At 48.6% G+C, this 15,704-nt stretch overlaps 2 protein-coding genes across 5 annotated transcripts in view; both read right to left on the minus strand.

The window, feature by feature from the left end:
• Positions 1-10,154, minus strand: part of CDCP2 (CUB domain containing protein 2) — a 56,352-nt gene extending 46,198 nt beyond the window's left edge. The window contains exons 1-2 of one of the 3 annotated variants that reach the window (XM_063613139.1): positions 10,136-10,154; positions 6,633-6,737 (exon numbers count right to left, since the gene is read on the minus strand). The gene's annotated coding sequence lies outside the window, so the exon portion shown is untranslated. Of the gene's footprint in view, positions 1-1,612; positions 1,679-6,632; positions 6,738-10,135 lie in introns of those variants that run through there. The other 2 variants (XM_063613138.1, XM_063613141.1) reach the window with 2 other exon arrangements.
• The window catches only part of CYB5RL (cytochrome b5 reductase like), a 28,896-nt gene that overhangs the window by 4,206 nt on the left and 8,986 nt on the right, over positions 1-15,704 (minus strand). The window contains exons 3-5 of one of the 2 annotated variants that reach the window (XM_063613188.1): positions 10,136-10,223; positions 6,633-6,737; positions 1,613-1,816 (exon numbers count right to left, since the gene is read on the minus strand). In XM_063613188.1, the coding sequence (XP_063469258.1) occupies positions 1,613-1,816; positions 6,633-6,737; positions 10,136-10,223 (397 nt within the window). Of the gene's footprint in view, positions 1-1,612; positions 1,817-6,632; positions 6,738-10,135; positions 10,224-12,930; positions 13,374-15,704 lie in introns of those variants that run through there. The other variant, XM_063613189.1, reaches the window with a different exon arrangement.

The following is a 15,704-nucleotide window of genomic DNA, read 5'->3' on the forward strand; positions in this document are numbered from 1 at the left end:
TTCCAAGGAGCACTAAGACCACAGCCCTCGAGCAGAAGCTCCTGGGTTCATACTCCACTCTCCACTAACCTGCTGAGTTACCCTGCACAAGGTTCTTAACCATTCTGTGCCTCAGTTTCCACACCTGTACAAGGAGCATGATGGGAGTATAAGCCTCATAAGATTGTGGTGGAGATTAAATGAAATAAAGTGCTTACAATGGTGCTGGCTACAGAGAATGTGCCGAATGAAGGGGAGTCCTTTTCAGCCGTCTCTGTGGCTGTCACCCATAGATAGGTGAGCAGCCAGAGGGCTGGGAGTGGGTCACCTTCACTGTTGTGTCTCTGACACCTGCCACATTCTCAGGTGACGGAGGAGGGAAAGCAAGACTGGCCAGCAGCTTGGGGACCCTCTGCCAGGTGCTGCCTTCCTGCCCTCCTCCCAGCATCCTTGTCCAGGCTCTCAGGCAGGCTGCCCATGCTGCTGGGCAACAGTGGCCCATCCCTTGCGCCCACCCCTCAGGCTGCACACTAGCCTTTGGCTCCACTCTCCTTCCTGGGGCACCTTCTGCTGCTATAAATGTTCACCACGCTCTCAATGTCATGCCACTGAGCATTCTCCCATGGACAGGCCTGCAGAACCCAGCCCCTGGGGAGCCCAGGGACCCTTATATTGGGACGGGAAATCCAATTTCCTCACCCTCCACACCCAGCTACAATATTGAGGATCAAATAAGTGTTTAGGGACTACATAAAGCTGCCTCATAGTGGGACCAGATGAGAAGGGTGCTCCACAGCACCGGGCAAGAAGGCTGACCCTGAGCACCAGGGAACACAGGGGGCCCAGCAGGAATCCCAACCCAGAGGGGACAGGAGGGAAAAGTGAAGCTACCAACCAGGGAAAGGCAGGCCATCAAAGGTAGCTGAGGGCCTGGCTTGAGATGAGGGGCAGACAATCCCCCGTGCTCTAACCTATGGGGGTGGCCCCAGAAGGGTTACCTGAGTGAACAGAGGGGATGTGGAGTCAGAGGGAGGAGGGGTCAGCAGGGAGAGTCGCTGCCAGCTACGGCGGGGTCCTTCTATGGAGGGACAAGCTGAGCTGGGAGGATACTAGTAAGCACAGGGAACTCAGATCAGTTTACTCCAGCAGTCACTAATGGAGTCCCTGTTCTGTGCCTGGCATTATGCTAAGCACTGAAGAGAGAGTGCTGAGGCAGACATGTGGTCTCCGCCTCAAGGAACATCACTCAGTCAGAGGGAGGTCTGCAGCCTGCCCTGCCCTCCACATGCAGGCCCCTGCCCATGTAACTGATGATGCCGGAGGGCGATGGGAGGCAGCAAGGCATGGGGTGAGAGCCAGAGCTCGGCAACCAGATGGCTCTGGGCTCAAATCCTGGCCTCAGCCCTGTCCAGCAGCATGAGCCGGTGGGCAGCTTCACCCGCCGAATGTGCATCTCTTCAACTGTATAATGAACATGAGAACACCTGCCTTCCATACAGGTGGGTGCTCCACCAGTGGCAGGGATTATGACTACAGCGTCCATTGCCAAAAGAGGCTAGAGCTGGTCCTCGGGACAGGTGCAAAGGGACTGCAGAGTCTCAATCAAAAAAAGAAGTCACCACCCTGGGCTCACCTGGCTGAGTATAAAGAAGGTACGGACATTCCAGAAACGGGCCTGCTCTTGGAGGAAGGTTTTCAGGTAGATGCTCTCAAAGGTCTTAAAGCAACCGACCAGAGTGACAAAAGTCTCGTCCTTCTCATTGTCTGTGATGCTCTGCAGGATGGGCATCATGGGGGCCAGGCCTGTGCCCTCAGCCAGCATGAGGAGCTCACCATACTGGGGAACAGAAGGGGTATGTATGACAGGTGGGTTGGGAGAGCCTCACCCTGTCCCCTCTACTATGGGGCTTTTCCTTGAGCTTCCTTCAGCTGGATGGCAATGCCCTTCCTTGGTGTCCAACCACCTATGTCCCCTCTCTACCTCCTCCAGAAAGCCGTCCTTGTCTGTAAAAGGCATGTGAGGTTTGGGTAATAGAGATGATGGGATATGGGGGCTGAAAGGGAACATAACAGTATAGCCCATCCTGTAAGTGGCCTGGTTGCCTACTAAAGCATTCCCACAAGGACTCTGCTTACACACTTCTACTGACAGGGAGCTCATCACTTCCCAAGGCATTTTGCTCTACTATAGGCCAAATCCTTTGCCAGGGAGGTCTTTACAACTTACATTGAGCTGAAACCTGCTCCCATCAAAGCCTTGCCTACTCCCAATGCCATTCCAGCTCTGCTCTCTGGGCTGCTTCCTCTGCCCCAGGGTACCTCTGCAGAGATCTCAAGGGCCCACCTTGGACCTCGGAGCTTGCTCACCTCTAGGCTAAATGAAATAATATGCATAAGCATGTAGCACAGCACTGGCACAAAACAGTCACTTGAAAAAGGTGAGTTCCTGGCCAGGAGCGGTGGCTCACACCTATAAACCTAGTACTTCGGGAGGCCACGGTGGGTGGATCACTTAAGGTCAGGAGTTCGAGACCAACATGGCAAAACTCCATCTCTACTAAAAATACAAAAATTAGCCAAGCGTGGTGGTGCACGCCTGTAGTCCCAGCTACTTGGGAGGCTGGGGCAGGAGAATTGCTTAAACCTGGGAGGCAGAGGTTGCAGTGAGCCGAGATTATGCCACTGCACCCCAGCCTGGGCAACAGAGCAAGACTCCATCTCAAAAAAACAAAAAACAAACCAAAAAAAAAACGGGTGAGTTCCCACCCCAAGAGGTCCCAGTTCCTTAAACTCCTCCTCACTGAATCTATTTCCGGACTCTAGGCCTCTTAAAGAGGGGTGACCCTCTGTAATCCCAGCACCTTGGGAGGCCAAGGCAGGCGGTTCACGAGGTCAGGAGATCGAGCCATCCTGGCTAACACGGTGAAACCCCGTCTCTACTAAAAATACAAAAAATTAGCCGGGCGTGGTGGCGGGCGCCTGTAGTCCCAGCTACTCAAGAGGCTGAGGCAGGAGAATGGCGTGAACCTGGGAGGCGGAGCTTACAGTGAGCCGAGATCGCGCCACTGTACTCCAGCCTGGGTGACAGTGCGAGACTCCGTCTCAAAAAAAAAAAAAAAAAAAGACGGGTGACCCTTTTTAAGGTCAGTGCCTTAAAGTTTAGTACCTGAGTGATGCAGGGGTATTTACCACCCTCATTCTAGAGATTAGGCCTCTGGGTATAAATCCCCAACCATGTGATCTGGGCAAGCTCTTTTACCAGTATGAGCCTCAGTGTCCTCACTGGTAAAAAAAAGAAAAGCACTTCCCCATAACAGCACCTATCTCAGAACTATTACCAGGATTAAATGAGATGAAGAAAAGTGCTTGGTTGGCTGGGTATGGTGGCTCATGCCTGTAATCTCAGCTACTCAAGACTGAGACAGGATTGCTTGAGCCCAGGAGGTTGGGGCTGTAGTGAACCATGATCATGCCACTGCACTCCAGCTGGGCAAGAGTGAGACCCTGTCTCAAACAAAACAAAACAAACAAAAAAGAAAACTGCCTGGTGCAGATCCAATTAGATTCCTCGCCCTCCCTAAGCTGCTGAGACTCACGCCTGGCAGCTGTTGCTGTGTCTGTGCTCCCTCCAGCCTCCAGGCCTTCAGCTTGCCATGCTCCTCTGCCTCCTCCCATCCTAGCTCGGGCTATCCTTTGGAGGGCCTTTCCCAAACCGGGGCAGGGGAGGCTCCTTTCTTTGTGTTGCCACAGCTCCCTGTGAGTCCCTCTGAACCACACTGGCCACACTGTGCTGCTGTCACCTGTCTGTGTGTCTGATTCCCCCAGCAGACTGTGAGCTTCTGGAGAACAGGGGACTCATCTGACCCATCTCTGGGTCCCCAGAGTCCCCTGGCCCTGGGTGAACACTTGTGTCTGTTTATCGAATGAATGCACAGACAGATGCTAATATGTCAGTCCTCAGGGCTGATGTAATATCCATCTGTAATGAAGACAACTGCAGAGCAGCAAAACAGGGCCTGGAAGAGGGCAGGAGCTTCCCAGATGTCCTCGTGTGGTGAAACCAAGGCTTACTGAAATGTCAGTGACCGCATATTAAGGTGTGAGACACCATTTCTTTTTCCTCACCATCAGGCCCTACAGCCTCCCTAGCTAAGAAATCCAGGAGCTGGACATGGTGGCTTATGCCTATAATCCCAGCACTTTGGGAGGCTGAGGTGGGAGGATCACTTGAGCCAAGGAGTTTGAGATCAGCCTGGGTAACATGGTGAAATCCTGTGTCTACAAAAAAATACAAAACTTAGCTAGGTGTGGTGATACACGCCTGTAGTCCCAGCTACTTGGGAGGCTGAGGCAGCAAGATAGCTTGAGCTCAGTAAGTGGAGCTGTAGTGAGCTATGAGAGCACTCCAGCTTGGGCAACAGAGGGAGGGAAGGCGGACGGGAAGGCAGGAAGGTAGGAAATAAATGCAGGGCCTTTCAAGTATTCTGTGCATGTGAAGGAGCAGCCACAAGGCATTGGGAGGCTCCACCAGAAAAGGCGGTCAAGACAACGTTCATCTGTTATCCACTCTAGACAAGGAGGAAACACAAACGATTTCCATTCCCTGCTCTCAAGCATCTGGGGCATGCAGGGTCTAAAATGCAAGGCTAAGCATGGTTAGTACTAGAAGAATACTATGGAAGAGTATTAATATATGCATAGCACATATCTGTAGAATGGGGTTGGAGCACCTAAGAGCCGCTGTGAAGACTATGTGAGTTAGCACATAGCAAGTGCTAAGGTCTGAGCCTGGCACGCATGAGGGGCTACACGTGCTTGATATTATTATACATATATACTACACATGTGCATGCAGTGTGCATTTGTACATATACTCAAGTGGAAGAGGATTTGGAAGGATATACACCAAGCCATAAGATGGGTGTGTCTGCGTAGATTGCCTGTGAGTGTTTTTTCTATTCTTTTTTTTTTTTTTTGTCTCTTTCCATCTGCTGATTTTTGGGTAATGAACATGTACTACATTTATAAAAGGAAAAAAAACAATAAAAGCTTTTTTTTTTTTTGAAACAGAGTCTCTCTCTGCCACCCAGGCCAGAGTGCAGTGGCATGATCTTGGCTCATTGCAACCTCCGCCTTGTGGATTCAAATGATTCTCATGCCTCGGCCTCCCAAGTGGCTGGGATTACAGGTGCGTGCCACCATGCCTGGCTAGTATTTTTTGTATTTTTAGTAGAGACAGGATTTTGCCATGTTGGCCAGGCTGGTCTCGAACTCCTGACCTCAGGTGATCCAACCACCTTGGCCTCCCAAAGTGCTGGGATTACAGGCGTGAGCCACTGCGCCCGGCCAACAAAAGCTATTTAAAAATTAAACAAAAAGAATGGAGAGGAAGGCATGATTCATACTTTTCCATTTGTTTTCATTTTGCTTTGTTTTCCTAATTGTAAAGTAATAGGTGTTCACTGTAAATGATTTAGAAAGTATAATGAAGAAAATAAAAATCACCCATAATTCCACCACCCAGAGCTGCTAACATTTCATTGCATTTTCTTTTCACATTTTCTCTGTGCATTTTAACTTAATTTCCCAACCTCCTGTATATTCAGTTTTGTACCTAGTGTTTGTCACTTGATCTTACAGCATAAGTATTTAACATCATTTATGAACATAATTTTAAAATCCAGGATATTATTCTATGAAGTACTTGTAGCCTAATTTACCTAACTGTTCCCCTGCTGTTGGATATTCAGTTGTTTCCAATTTTCTGCTATTATAAACAAAGATGCAATGAACATACGCAAAAGAGCCAGCATTTTGATTCATTCTATAGGACAGACTTCCATAAATGGAATTACTGGGGCCAAGGATTTGAAGACTCTGAAGACTCTTGGTACATACTGTCAAAATGCTTTCCAGATATGCACCAACTGATGAGAAATTACGAATTCTTCCTGGGAAAGTCGGGGAAGGGTTTAAAAATGCCAGGATGATGAGGAGAAGAGCCATCTGAGCTGGGAAGCAGGAAGCCATGGGGCATATTTAGTCATGTGACTGTACTGTGAAATTGGAAAGGCGTCTGAGGGTCAGAGGGCATAAGGGCTCCTAAACGCCAAGTATGTGAGTCTGATGTTTTAAGCAATGGCCGCCCTGGGTAGCTTTGGAGCTGGGCCGGCAGTTTCATTTATAAGTGTCTATTCTGGCTGGGCGCGGTGGCTCACGCCTGTAACCCCAGCACTTTGGGAGGCTGAGGCGGGTGGATCACCTGAAGTCGGGAGTTCATGACCAGCCTGACCAACATGGAGAAACCCTGTATCTACTAAAAATACAAAATTAGCCGGGTGTGGTGGCGCATGCCTGTAATCTCAGCTACTTGGGAGGCTGAGGCAGGAGAATCGCTTGAACCTGGGAGGTGGAGGTTGCGGTGAGCCGAGATTGTGTCACTGCACTCCAGCCTGGGCAACAAGAGCGAAATTCAATCTCTAAATAAATAAATAAATAAGTGTCTATTCCATCTTCTCCCATGTCCAACCCCAAGGATACACCTGGGATTGTGTTTGAGCTCAGGAAGAATGGCACAGTGAGATGCTGTGGGCCAAAACATGAAAACCACAGTCAACAGGGATCTTCTGAAGATTTAAGGTACTGGCACTGACCTGGTTTGGTTTATAGAAGAAATCTCCGAAAGGTCTTCGCCAGAAAGCTGTGTCTCCTACTCTCCAGGACTCAACATACCGGGACATCAGCCCCATCTGGTAGCACTGGAAGCAAACACAGGGAGACGTCAGTGGGACAGGTACATGCTGCCAACACAAACCAGATTAGCCATTAATGTGGAGCCCGTTCTGTATGCTAAGTGCTTCACATGTGTTATCTCATTTAATCGTCCTCCTCATCCTACAAAGTTGGTACAGCCATTCCCAATTTTCAGATGAGGCCCAGAAGCTTACACAGAAGGTAGACAGGAGGCTGGGATGAGAATCCATAGGACCTAAAGCCTTCAGCATAGAGGTCCCAAACCCAAATGCCCACAGGGACCATGCAGGTACCATAAATGAGTGAAGAACTGGATGATGATTAATGGCAATTAACACACAGTCTCAGCATCAGGGAGACAATAGGGAGTGATGGGGACTATGATAAATTGGTGAGCGAGTGCTCCTTCTAAGGAGGGAAGCCACTTTTCAGGTTTCAGTCCATAGTTTGTGGGGCCTAATTGGCCAGATCTATTGATTTCCCAAAAGAGGCACGAAATCCATATTTTTATTTAAAATCTCCCATTTTTGAAATGTCTGCAATTAATTCAAAATTTTAAAACTCTATGCTGGCCAATACCAAATACATTTGTGGGCTAGATTCAGGCCACCCATCTGCAGTCTCTGCATTATCCTGCACCATCTCCTGGCTGGATGAAAAATGAAGGTTACAAGAGTGATTCCTCCATGGAGAGGGGAGTCTATATTGCCTGGGTGCCTGTCCACTCTGTGCCAGGCACCATGTTGAGGATGCAGGCAAGACAGCTAGATCTTAAGCTCCATGAAGGCAGCCAGTGCCTGAACCATGGAAATAACTTAATAAATACCTGAATGAATGAATGAATCAATCAATCCAGATTCAGGCTCTCCCCTTAAGGAGCTTACAGTCTAGAAGGGACCTAAGTCTCAGACATATACAAGGTAGAGACCATCTAATGCCCACGAGAAGAATAAACTAGGAATAAACCTGAGAAGGCTGCAATCACTTCCATGGATGGGATCAAGGATGACTCCCAAGGATGGGATCAAGGGATTAAGAGGGGAGGAAGCATTTAAGTTGGACCTTGAAAGATGCGCAAGATAGAATTCACTGGGGATGGAAGCAGGGATGCAGAGAGGACTCTGGACATCAGGTGTAGTATGGTCAGGGGTAGGACAATCTGGGTCATGTTTTGGGAAGAGCAAGTGAACATGGTAGGGTGAGGGTGACGGCGAAGCACTGGGAGACAGGACTGGAAGGGTGTTTGGAGGAAGATTATAGCCAGGCTTAACAGAGAGACAAGGCTTTGGTCCCCAGACCTGTTTTTAAGCACCCATGGCCATCTCCGATATCATCCCTGACTTCCTTGGGCACCAACTGCACAAGGCAAGGGAAGTCCCTGGCTCAACTGGAAGGGGTCTAGAAGGAAAGGTGTGGTTTTTCTTCTGCCTTGCTGGAGGCTGTCTCCATGCACGCTTTGTTTTCTGGCCCCTGTCTAGGGGGAGGCATGACCCCAGCTGTGGCCTTGACAGCTCCCAAGAAGAAGGGAAGGATTCTTCCATGTTGTCTTTAGTACCCTGGTATGGTTTGGCTGTGTCCCCATCCAAATCTCATCTTGAATTCCCATGTGTTGTGGGAGGGACCCAGTGGGAGGTGATTGAATCATGGGGACAGGTCTTTCCCATGCTGTTCTTGTGATAGTGAATAAGTCTCATGAGATCTGATGGTTTTACAATGAAGAGATTCCCTGCACAAGCTCTCTTCTTGTCTGCTGCCATGTGAGATATGCCTTTCACCTTCTGCCATGATTGTGAGGTCTCCCCAGCCATGTGGAACTGTGAGTCCATTAAACCCCTTTCTTTCATAAATTGCCCATTCTCAGGTATGTCCTTATCAGCAGCATGAAAACGGACTAATACATACCCACACAGAGCCTGGCACACAGTAAATGCTGAATACACACTTGTTAAACAGAACTGACACTGAACTTCTGTCCTTCCATTTGGATCATATTACCTAAGGGGCCTTGAGACAAATGATGTCATCTTTCTGAGCTTCAGTTTCTTCATCTGTAAAATGGGAATAATACGATGTACTCTATAGGGTGGTTATGAGGTCGAAATGCGATAATTAGAATAAAGAGACAGAGGCAGTACCTGGTGCCCAGAAGGTGTCTGAGAAATGGGAGCTTCTCCTTCCCTTCTACTTGGGAGGGTCAAACGGTAAGCCCTGCCTGCCTTCCCAATTTGCAAAGACACTTCTGGCTCTTCCTAGCCAGTGGCTTAGAGATAATTAAGCATCTCTCTAAAGATAAGCTTTCTAGTAAACGAAGGAGAAAATCAGCCTTGCAGCTGGGAGAGATCCAGCTGCCCTGAAGAACTGTCTCCAGGCTTCTCCTTTCCACAGAAACACACCCCAACAAGCAGCTTGGGGAAGCAGGCCATTTGGAGAGGATTTGTGGAATCTCCCAGACAAACAGTTGTGTGAAGAAGGGATCCCATCCAAGCTTATGTGTGGAGGAATAAACACTCGGGCTCAGATGGAAGGTAGGAAGGTGGGAGCTGGAGGCAGAGCTGAGGTCTCTGTGTCAGGGGGCAGGACTCACCTACTAGCAGCACTTCTTACTAGCTATGGGGCCTTGGGGCCTCTGGGGGACTCAGTTTACTTATCAATGCAATACAGATAATAAGTCATGTCTTATAGATTAAGGATGTGAACATTATTCTTAAATATTCATAATGATTCCATTTGGGAAATGATGATCTAGAGCTTGTATTAGGTTGACCCACATGAAGCTGATGTTTCTTTAAGTCAAAAAAGTTAGAATATCAGCAATTACATGTAGCTCAACCTAATTATTCTTTCAATTGGGCCTCCACAACTTCTTATATATTTGTTGCCTATTCCTTGGGCCTCCAGGGTGTTTTGCATCCAACCTACTTTATTCATCTCATCTCTACCAATTCCTCCATCCACCCCGCCTTCTCCATCAGCACCCTCTCCTCCTGGCTCTCAGGCTGGGTATAGTTCCTAGAAGACTTGTTCTATTTCACCCCTCCCAACCTTTGGTTAACCATCTCCTCAGCCTAGAATGCCATTTATGGCCACTTACAATTTGTACTCCTTCTTCAAGGTCCAACTCAAATGCCCCTGGTCCTGCCTACCTCCCCTGAGAGGTGATGTTAGGTTAGTCCTGTCTATAAGCTCCTCCATGTCCTACCTCTTGCCTAATCCTCTCAGATTGCATCCTGCTCCCTTGGCACGCCTTCCTTCTGTTCCAGGACAAAGGACTTACTTCCCCAATTGCCTTTGTCCATGTTGTTCCCAGCATTGAGTTTCCTTCCCACATTTTCCCTTTAGCTCTCCACTCTTAGACACATAGCTTCTCCACGGCATCTTAGAGCATCCTCGATGGTCAACTCACCTTAATTAACACTTCAAAGTATCCTTCTGCATTGGCAGGGCTGATGGGCATATAGGCTCTCTGAATTTCTAAGTCATCTACTATCCCTCTGGGAAAGAGAAGTGTGCAGTCAGTCAGCCAGTCATTCAACAAACCCTTATAAGGCTGGGCACGGTGGCTCATGTCTGTAATCCCCACACTCTGGGAGGCCGAGGTGGGCTGATCACTTGAGGTCAGGAGTTTGAGACCAGCCTGGACAACATAGTGAAACCCTGTCTCTACTAAAAATACAAAAATTTAGCTGGGTGTGGTGGCTCACGCCTGTAGTCTCAGCTACTTGGGAGGCTGAGTCACATGAATCACTTGAACCCAGGAGGTGGAGGTTTCAGTAAGCTGAGATCATGCTACTGCACTCCAGCCTGGGCAATAGAGCAAGACTCTGTCTTAAACAAACAAACAAACAATTGCAAATCCTTATGAGGTACCTCCTCTGCCAGGTTGGTGAAAATAAAGGTCCTCACTGAGAGGCAGGCAAGATGCAACAGAAAAAAAAGAGTACTGGGCTCATCCACTGCCACGTGCTGGCTGTGAGATCCCAGTAGATCATCTCATCCCCCGTGGCCCCTTTTGTAAAGTGGGGACAGCTATCTGCATTCCAGTTGGGTGGCTCCTCTGGGACTACAGATGGGAGAGTGCTTCAAAAAGTGCACTGAGGATGTGAGTTATTTTGGAGACATGACTGTCATTTTTCCTGACCTCTTCTCGACCACAGAGTGATAAAGATAAAAACAACTGCTAACATTTATTAAACACTTACTAGCACCTGACAGAAGCATTAGGACTGGAAGGATCCTCAAAGGGCCCTAGTCTAAAGCCCTATCTCATGCATGAATGCTCTCCATGTTACCAAAAACAGGGTCAGGATAACCACCATGAGTCACAGTAATAGCTATGGTGTATTAAATGCATACATGTATCAAGTATTTCATATGCATTATCTCATTTAACTCAAACAACAACCCAAATGAAGAATCCAATGCTTAGAGAAGGGAAGTCACTTGCACAGCTCAAATTCAATCACAGCTCTAACTTCAGAGCTGGGTTCCTCACCACTGTTCTTCAGAGCTTCCCAGAAGCTTCCCTAAGCAGTCTTCTCTCAAGTCCCACTACGTACAAAACTTTCTTCTTTGAGGCATGCCAAGATTAAAAAGGCTCTGTCTCAATGGACCAAAAGCATGAGGGGCTGCACAGAAATATTTAATAAATGCATATGAGGCTGGGCGTGGTGGCTCACGTCTGTAATCCCAGCACTTTGGGAGGCCAAGGTGGGTGGATCACGAGGTCAAGAGATCGAGACCATCCTGGCCAACATGGTGAAACCCCATCTATACTGAAAATACAAAAATTAGCTGGGCATGGTGGTACATGCCTGTAGTCCCAGTTACTTGGGAGACTGAGGCAGGAGAATTGCTTGAACCTGGGAGGCAGAGGTTGCAGTGAGCTGAGATCATGCCACTGCACTCCAACCTGGGTGACAGAGCAAGACTCCGTCTCAAAATAAATAAATAAATATATAAATGCATATGAAACAAATGGGGACATAAGGAACGGAGCATGGCTTGGTTGCAGAGCACTATGATGCCCGCTGCAACAGAGGTAAAACTGATATGTTTTAGAGGGAGCATGCAGTCTCCTCTGGGAGCCTAGGAAACCTCCTGGAGGTGGGTGCTGCAGGATAGGCCAGCCACTGACAAGAGCAAATCGGGACAGGAAGGGTGGTGGGAATGGGGCGTGGTGCAGGAGGCTGAGACCAGGGCAGGGGTGGGTTGGCAAAGGGAGAAGAACGTGGTGGGAAAGCGAGCTGGCGCCTTGGGTTAGAACATCATCATGGAGGCAATGTGGTACCTCAGATACCTTCTGGGGTGCCACATTGCCTCCATGCTGCACCCCAGAGTGACATGGTCAGATATGTGTGTTAGGGATGTCACCGCAGGGACAGAGAGGGTGAAGGAGGGGAGCCAGCCTGGAGGCAGGGAGTTCTGGGCATTCTGGTTCCTGGATGGAAGGATGCCTGGGGCTGTGACCTGCCCTGTGGCCCCTCCTGCCCACTGGGATAGTGAACTTCTAGGACTGCTGGCCAGGTCACAGGCCAGAAGGAGCTGGACACAAACACCAGGGGCCAGTGTGAAGCAAGTGGCCAGAGTCTGAGCAGCAGTAAGTGCTCTTCTGGTTTCCACCTTCTCCTCTGGCCGCACCTTGCTTCCTTTGCTGGCTCCTCCTCCTCTTGCCAATACCATAGATGCTGGTGTTTCCAGGGTTTGGTCCTATGCATCTTTCTCTTTCCATGCACACATTTTCCCAAATGCCACTCAGGTATGTGCCAATGACTCCCAAACCCATGCCTGCAGCTCAGATCTCTCTATTGAGCCTCAGATTCACAGAGCCAACAGCCTGGCAGACAGCTCTACCTGGACATCCCAAAGGGTCTTGTCTCTGGGCAGGCAGGGGTGGGGACTGGGGTAGGAGTAGAGTGCCTAAGTAGGCTGGGAGGAAGTAGGAACCTCAGAGGAGTGGTAAAGAGCGTAACTCAGGAGCCAGGCTGTCTGGGTTTAAATCCTAGCCCCGTGACTTACTAGCTATGTAGTGCTGGGCAAGCCCTTTATTCTCAATTCTATCAACTGGTACTAATCATATTAGGTTCATACCATAAGCTCTAAAGCCAGACTGCTTGCCTTCAAATCCTGGCTCCAACATTTCCTAACTGTGTGACCTTGGCAAGTTTCTGGACCTCTCTTACTTCAGTTTCCTCTGGGGAATAACTGCACCTACCACACGGGATTTTGTGAGGGTTAAATGATTCACACCTATAAGCACACAGAACTGTGCCTTGGATAGTAAATGCTATTAAAGTGATTGTGTTGTTATTATTTATTATGAAAATGCATTATCTAGTTCAATCCCAAGAACGCTCTGAGTCATGTGTCACTATGTCTATCTTGAAGATGAGAAATGGAGGCTTAAGGGAGAGTATGCTAGTTGCTCAAGGCCAGCAGCTAGCAAACAGCAAAGCAGGGCTGTGAAGCTTTGGTCCTCCCGCTACCTGAGTGTACTACAGGATGAGGTGCTGATCGGGCTGCAGGCCAAGCTGGCTGTTCCCGGGTAGAGCAAACCGGACACAGTAGGTGTCCTTAGTGAGTCTGTCCATGGCACTGATGCAGAAGGCCACAAAGATCTCTGGGTTCAGCTTGGAGGGGCAGCTCTGCAACAGGAAGAGATCCAACAGCTAGAGGCCGGGGCTCCATAGACACACAGGCATCCATAGCATCCTTCCCACTGTCCCCAGGGAGAGGCTGTCTTGGCTCGGGAAGTTTCCTGTAAACTGGACACTAGCCTCACCTTACTTCCCTTTCAAAATTGGATCCAAGAATGCCAGAGCGCTTTCCTTTGAGCCTATCCTGCCTTAAGCCTTCCATGGCTCCCCTCAGCTGCAGGGTAAAGTGCGGGCTCCTTCCTTAGCTGGCCACTCAAGGGCCCTGTGGACGACCCTCACACCTCATTTTATCTCCCAGGCATCTGATGCCAGACTTTTCTTCGTCCTCCCAAGAACACCCTGCTGCCTCCTACTTCTGAGTCTTTATTTGCTCAAGCAGTGTCCTCTTATCCAGAACATTCATCTCCAATGTGTAAAAGACATACCCATTCTTCAAACCTGCTAAAATCCAGATTTGCATAATGTATAAGTTGATGGGACCTCAGAATATCTAATCCAATATCCGTGTATTACACATGTGGAAACTGAGGCCTGAGTTGAGTCATGCTGGCTTACTTGTCCACAGTCACACTGTAGACAAAGATTCAAATTCATGTCTAAGTCTCAGCCCACTGCCTTTAACATTCCACCCCAACCTGCAACTCCTCCAGGAAGCCTTCTCTGAATGCTGTGACTCACAGATCTTTCTCTCCTATAAAATACTCCATTTCCTCCTGGGACCCCTCAATCCCAGCTTAGGGCCTGGCACCATGTGTTCCTGCAGCACCAACTCTGGAACCCCAGTTACCCATGGTAGTGCTGACAGTATCACTGAACAGACAGAAATTCTCGGGCTTGGCATTCAAGGCAGTGTCTCCACTGTGCCCCTTCCCACACCCCCCATCCAGGATGACCTCTTCATCATCAGCCAGAGCACCTGGGTACCCTCTGGCACAGCTGCCTGGTGCTTTGGAAAGAACACTGGACTGGGAGTTGAGAGAACTGGGTTTAGCCCCAGCTCAGCTGCTGCGTCCCTGTGGGGCCTTCAGCATATCAATTGATTCTCTGGGTCTCAGTTTCCTAGTCTATAAAAAGGGCCACTAATCCCTGATAACTTTATAGGGTTATCATGAGGGTCAGATGAGATACAATGTAAAAAGCATTTTATAAAATTTAAGTTATCATGGAAACGGAAAATCTTTTCCTATTATTATTGCTTCATTAAAAGTTAAAAAACATTGGAATATGCTATTTTATAGGACTGACGAAATGTTTGTGTTTGTTTGCTTCCATCTGTTTGCAAATTTTTTTTTTTTTTTTTTTTTTTTTGAGACAGAGTCTCACTCTGTTGCCCAGGCTGGAGTGCAGTGGTGTGATCTTGGCTCACTACAACCTCCGCCTCCCGGATTCAAGTGATTCTTGTGCCTCAGCTTCCCGGGTAGCTGGGATTACAGACGTGTGCCACGACACCCAGCTAATTTTTGTACTTTTAGTAGTGATGGGGTTTCACCATGTTGGCCAGGCTGGTCTTGAACTCCTGAGCTTAGGTGATCCACCTGCCTCGGCCTCCCAAAGTGCTGGGATTACAGGTGTAAGCCACCGTGCCCGGCCAAGTAACCCTGTGATTCTTTGTCCCCCTTCTGTAAGCTGAGTTTTTTCAGCCCTGGTACCCTGGCATCTTTATTACCAACCTCCTTGTGCCTAGCACACAGGATATGGTACTTAGTAGATCTGGGAGAAACACATTCATTCATCCACAAATATTTAATGAGTGCCAACTGTAATGCCAGGAACTACTCAAGGTGCTGAGGATAGAACAGTGAGAAAGACAGAGGCCCCTTCTCTTCCAGAACTGATATTTTGGCAAGAAGATGGACAATATACACATAAAAGAGTACATCTAGATGGTGTCTGGTAGTCCTGAGTTACGAAGAGAAATGAAATTTGGGCAGAGATCAGAAAGAAGTGAAGGGGTGAGCCACGTGGAGATGGAGGGCAGTGAGAAGAAAGAAACAGAGGTTGTCATGAACATTCCCCAGTCACTGGCAGATGCCAGAGCACTCTAGTCCCCATCACCACCTTCCAGTGACAGAAATACAAGGAGACACTAAATATAAAGTCATGCATGCCTGTAATCCCAGCAGGCACTTTGGGAGGCCAAGATGGGAGGTTCGCTTAAGCCCAGGAGTTTGAGCCCAGCCTGGGCAATATTGGAAGACCCCATCTCTATCTTTATAAAAAGCAAAAAAAAAAAGGCCAGGTACAGTGGCTCACACCTATAATCCCACTACTTTGAGAGGCTGAGGCAGGCGGATCAGTTGAGGTCAGGAGTTCAAGACC

Source organism: Symphalangus syndactylus, chromosome 19 (genome assembly GCF_028878055.3).
Source record: "Symphalangus syndactylus isolate Jambi chromosome 19, NHGRI_mSymSyn1-v2.1_pri, whole genome shotgun sequence".
NCBI classification, from domain to species: Eukaryota; Metazoa; Chordata; class Mammalia; order Primates; family Hylobatidae; genus Symphalangus; species Symphalangus syndactylus.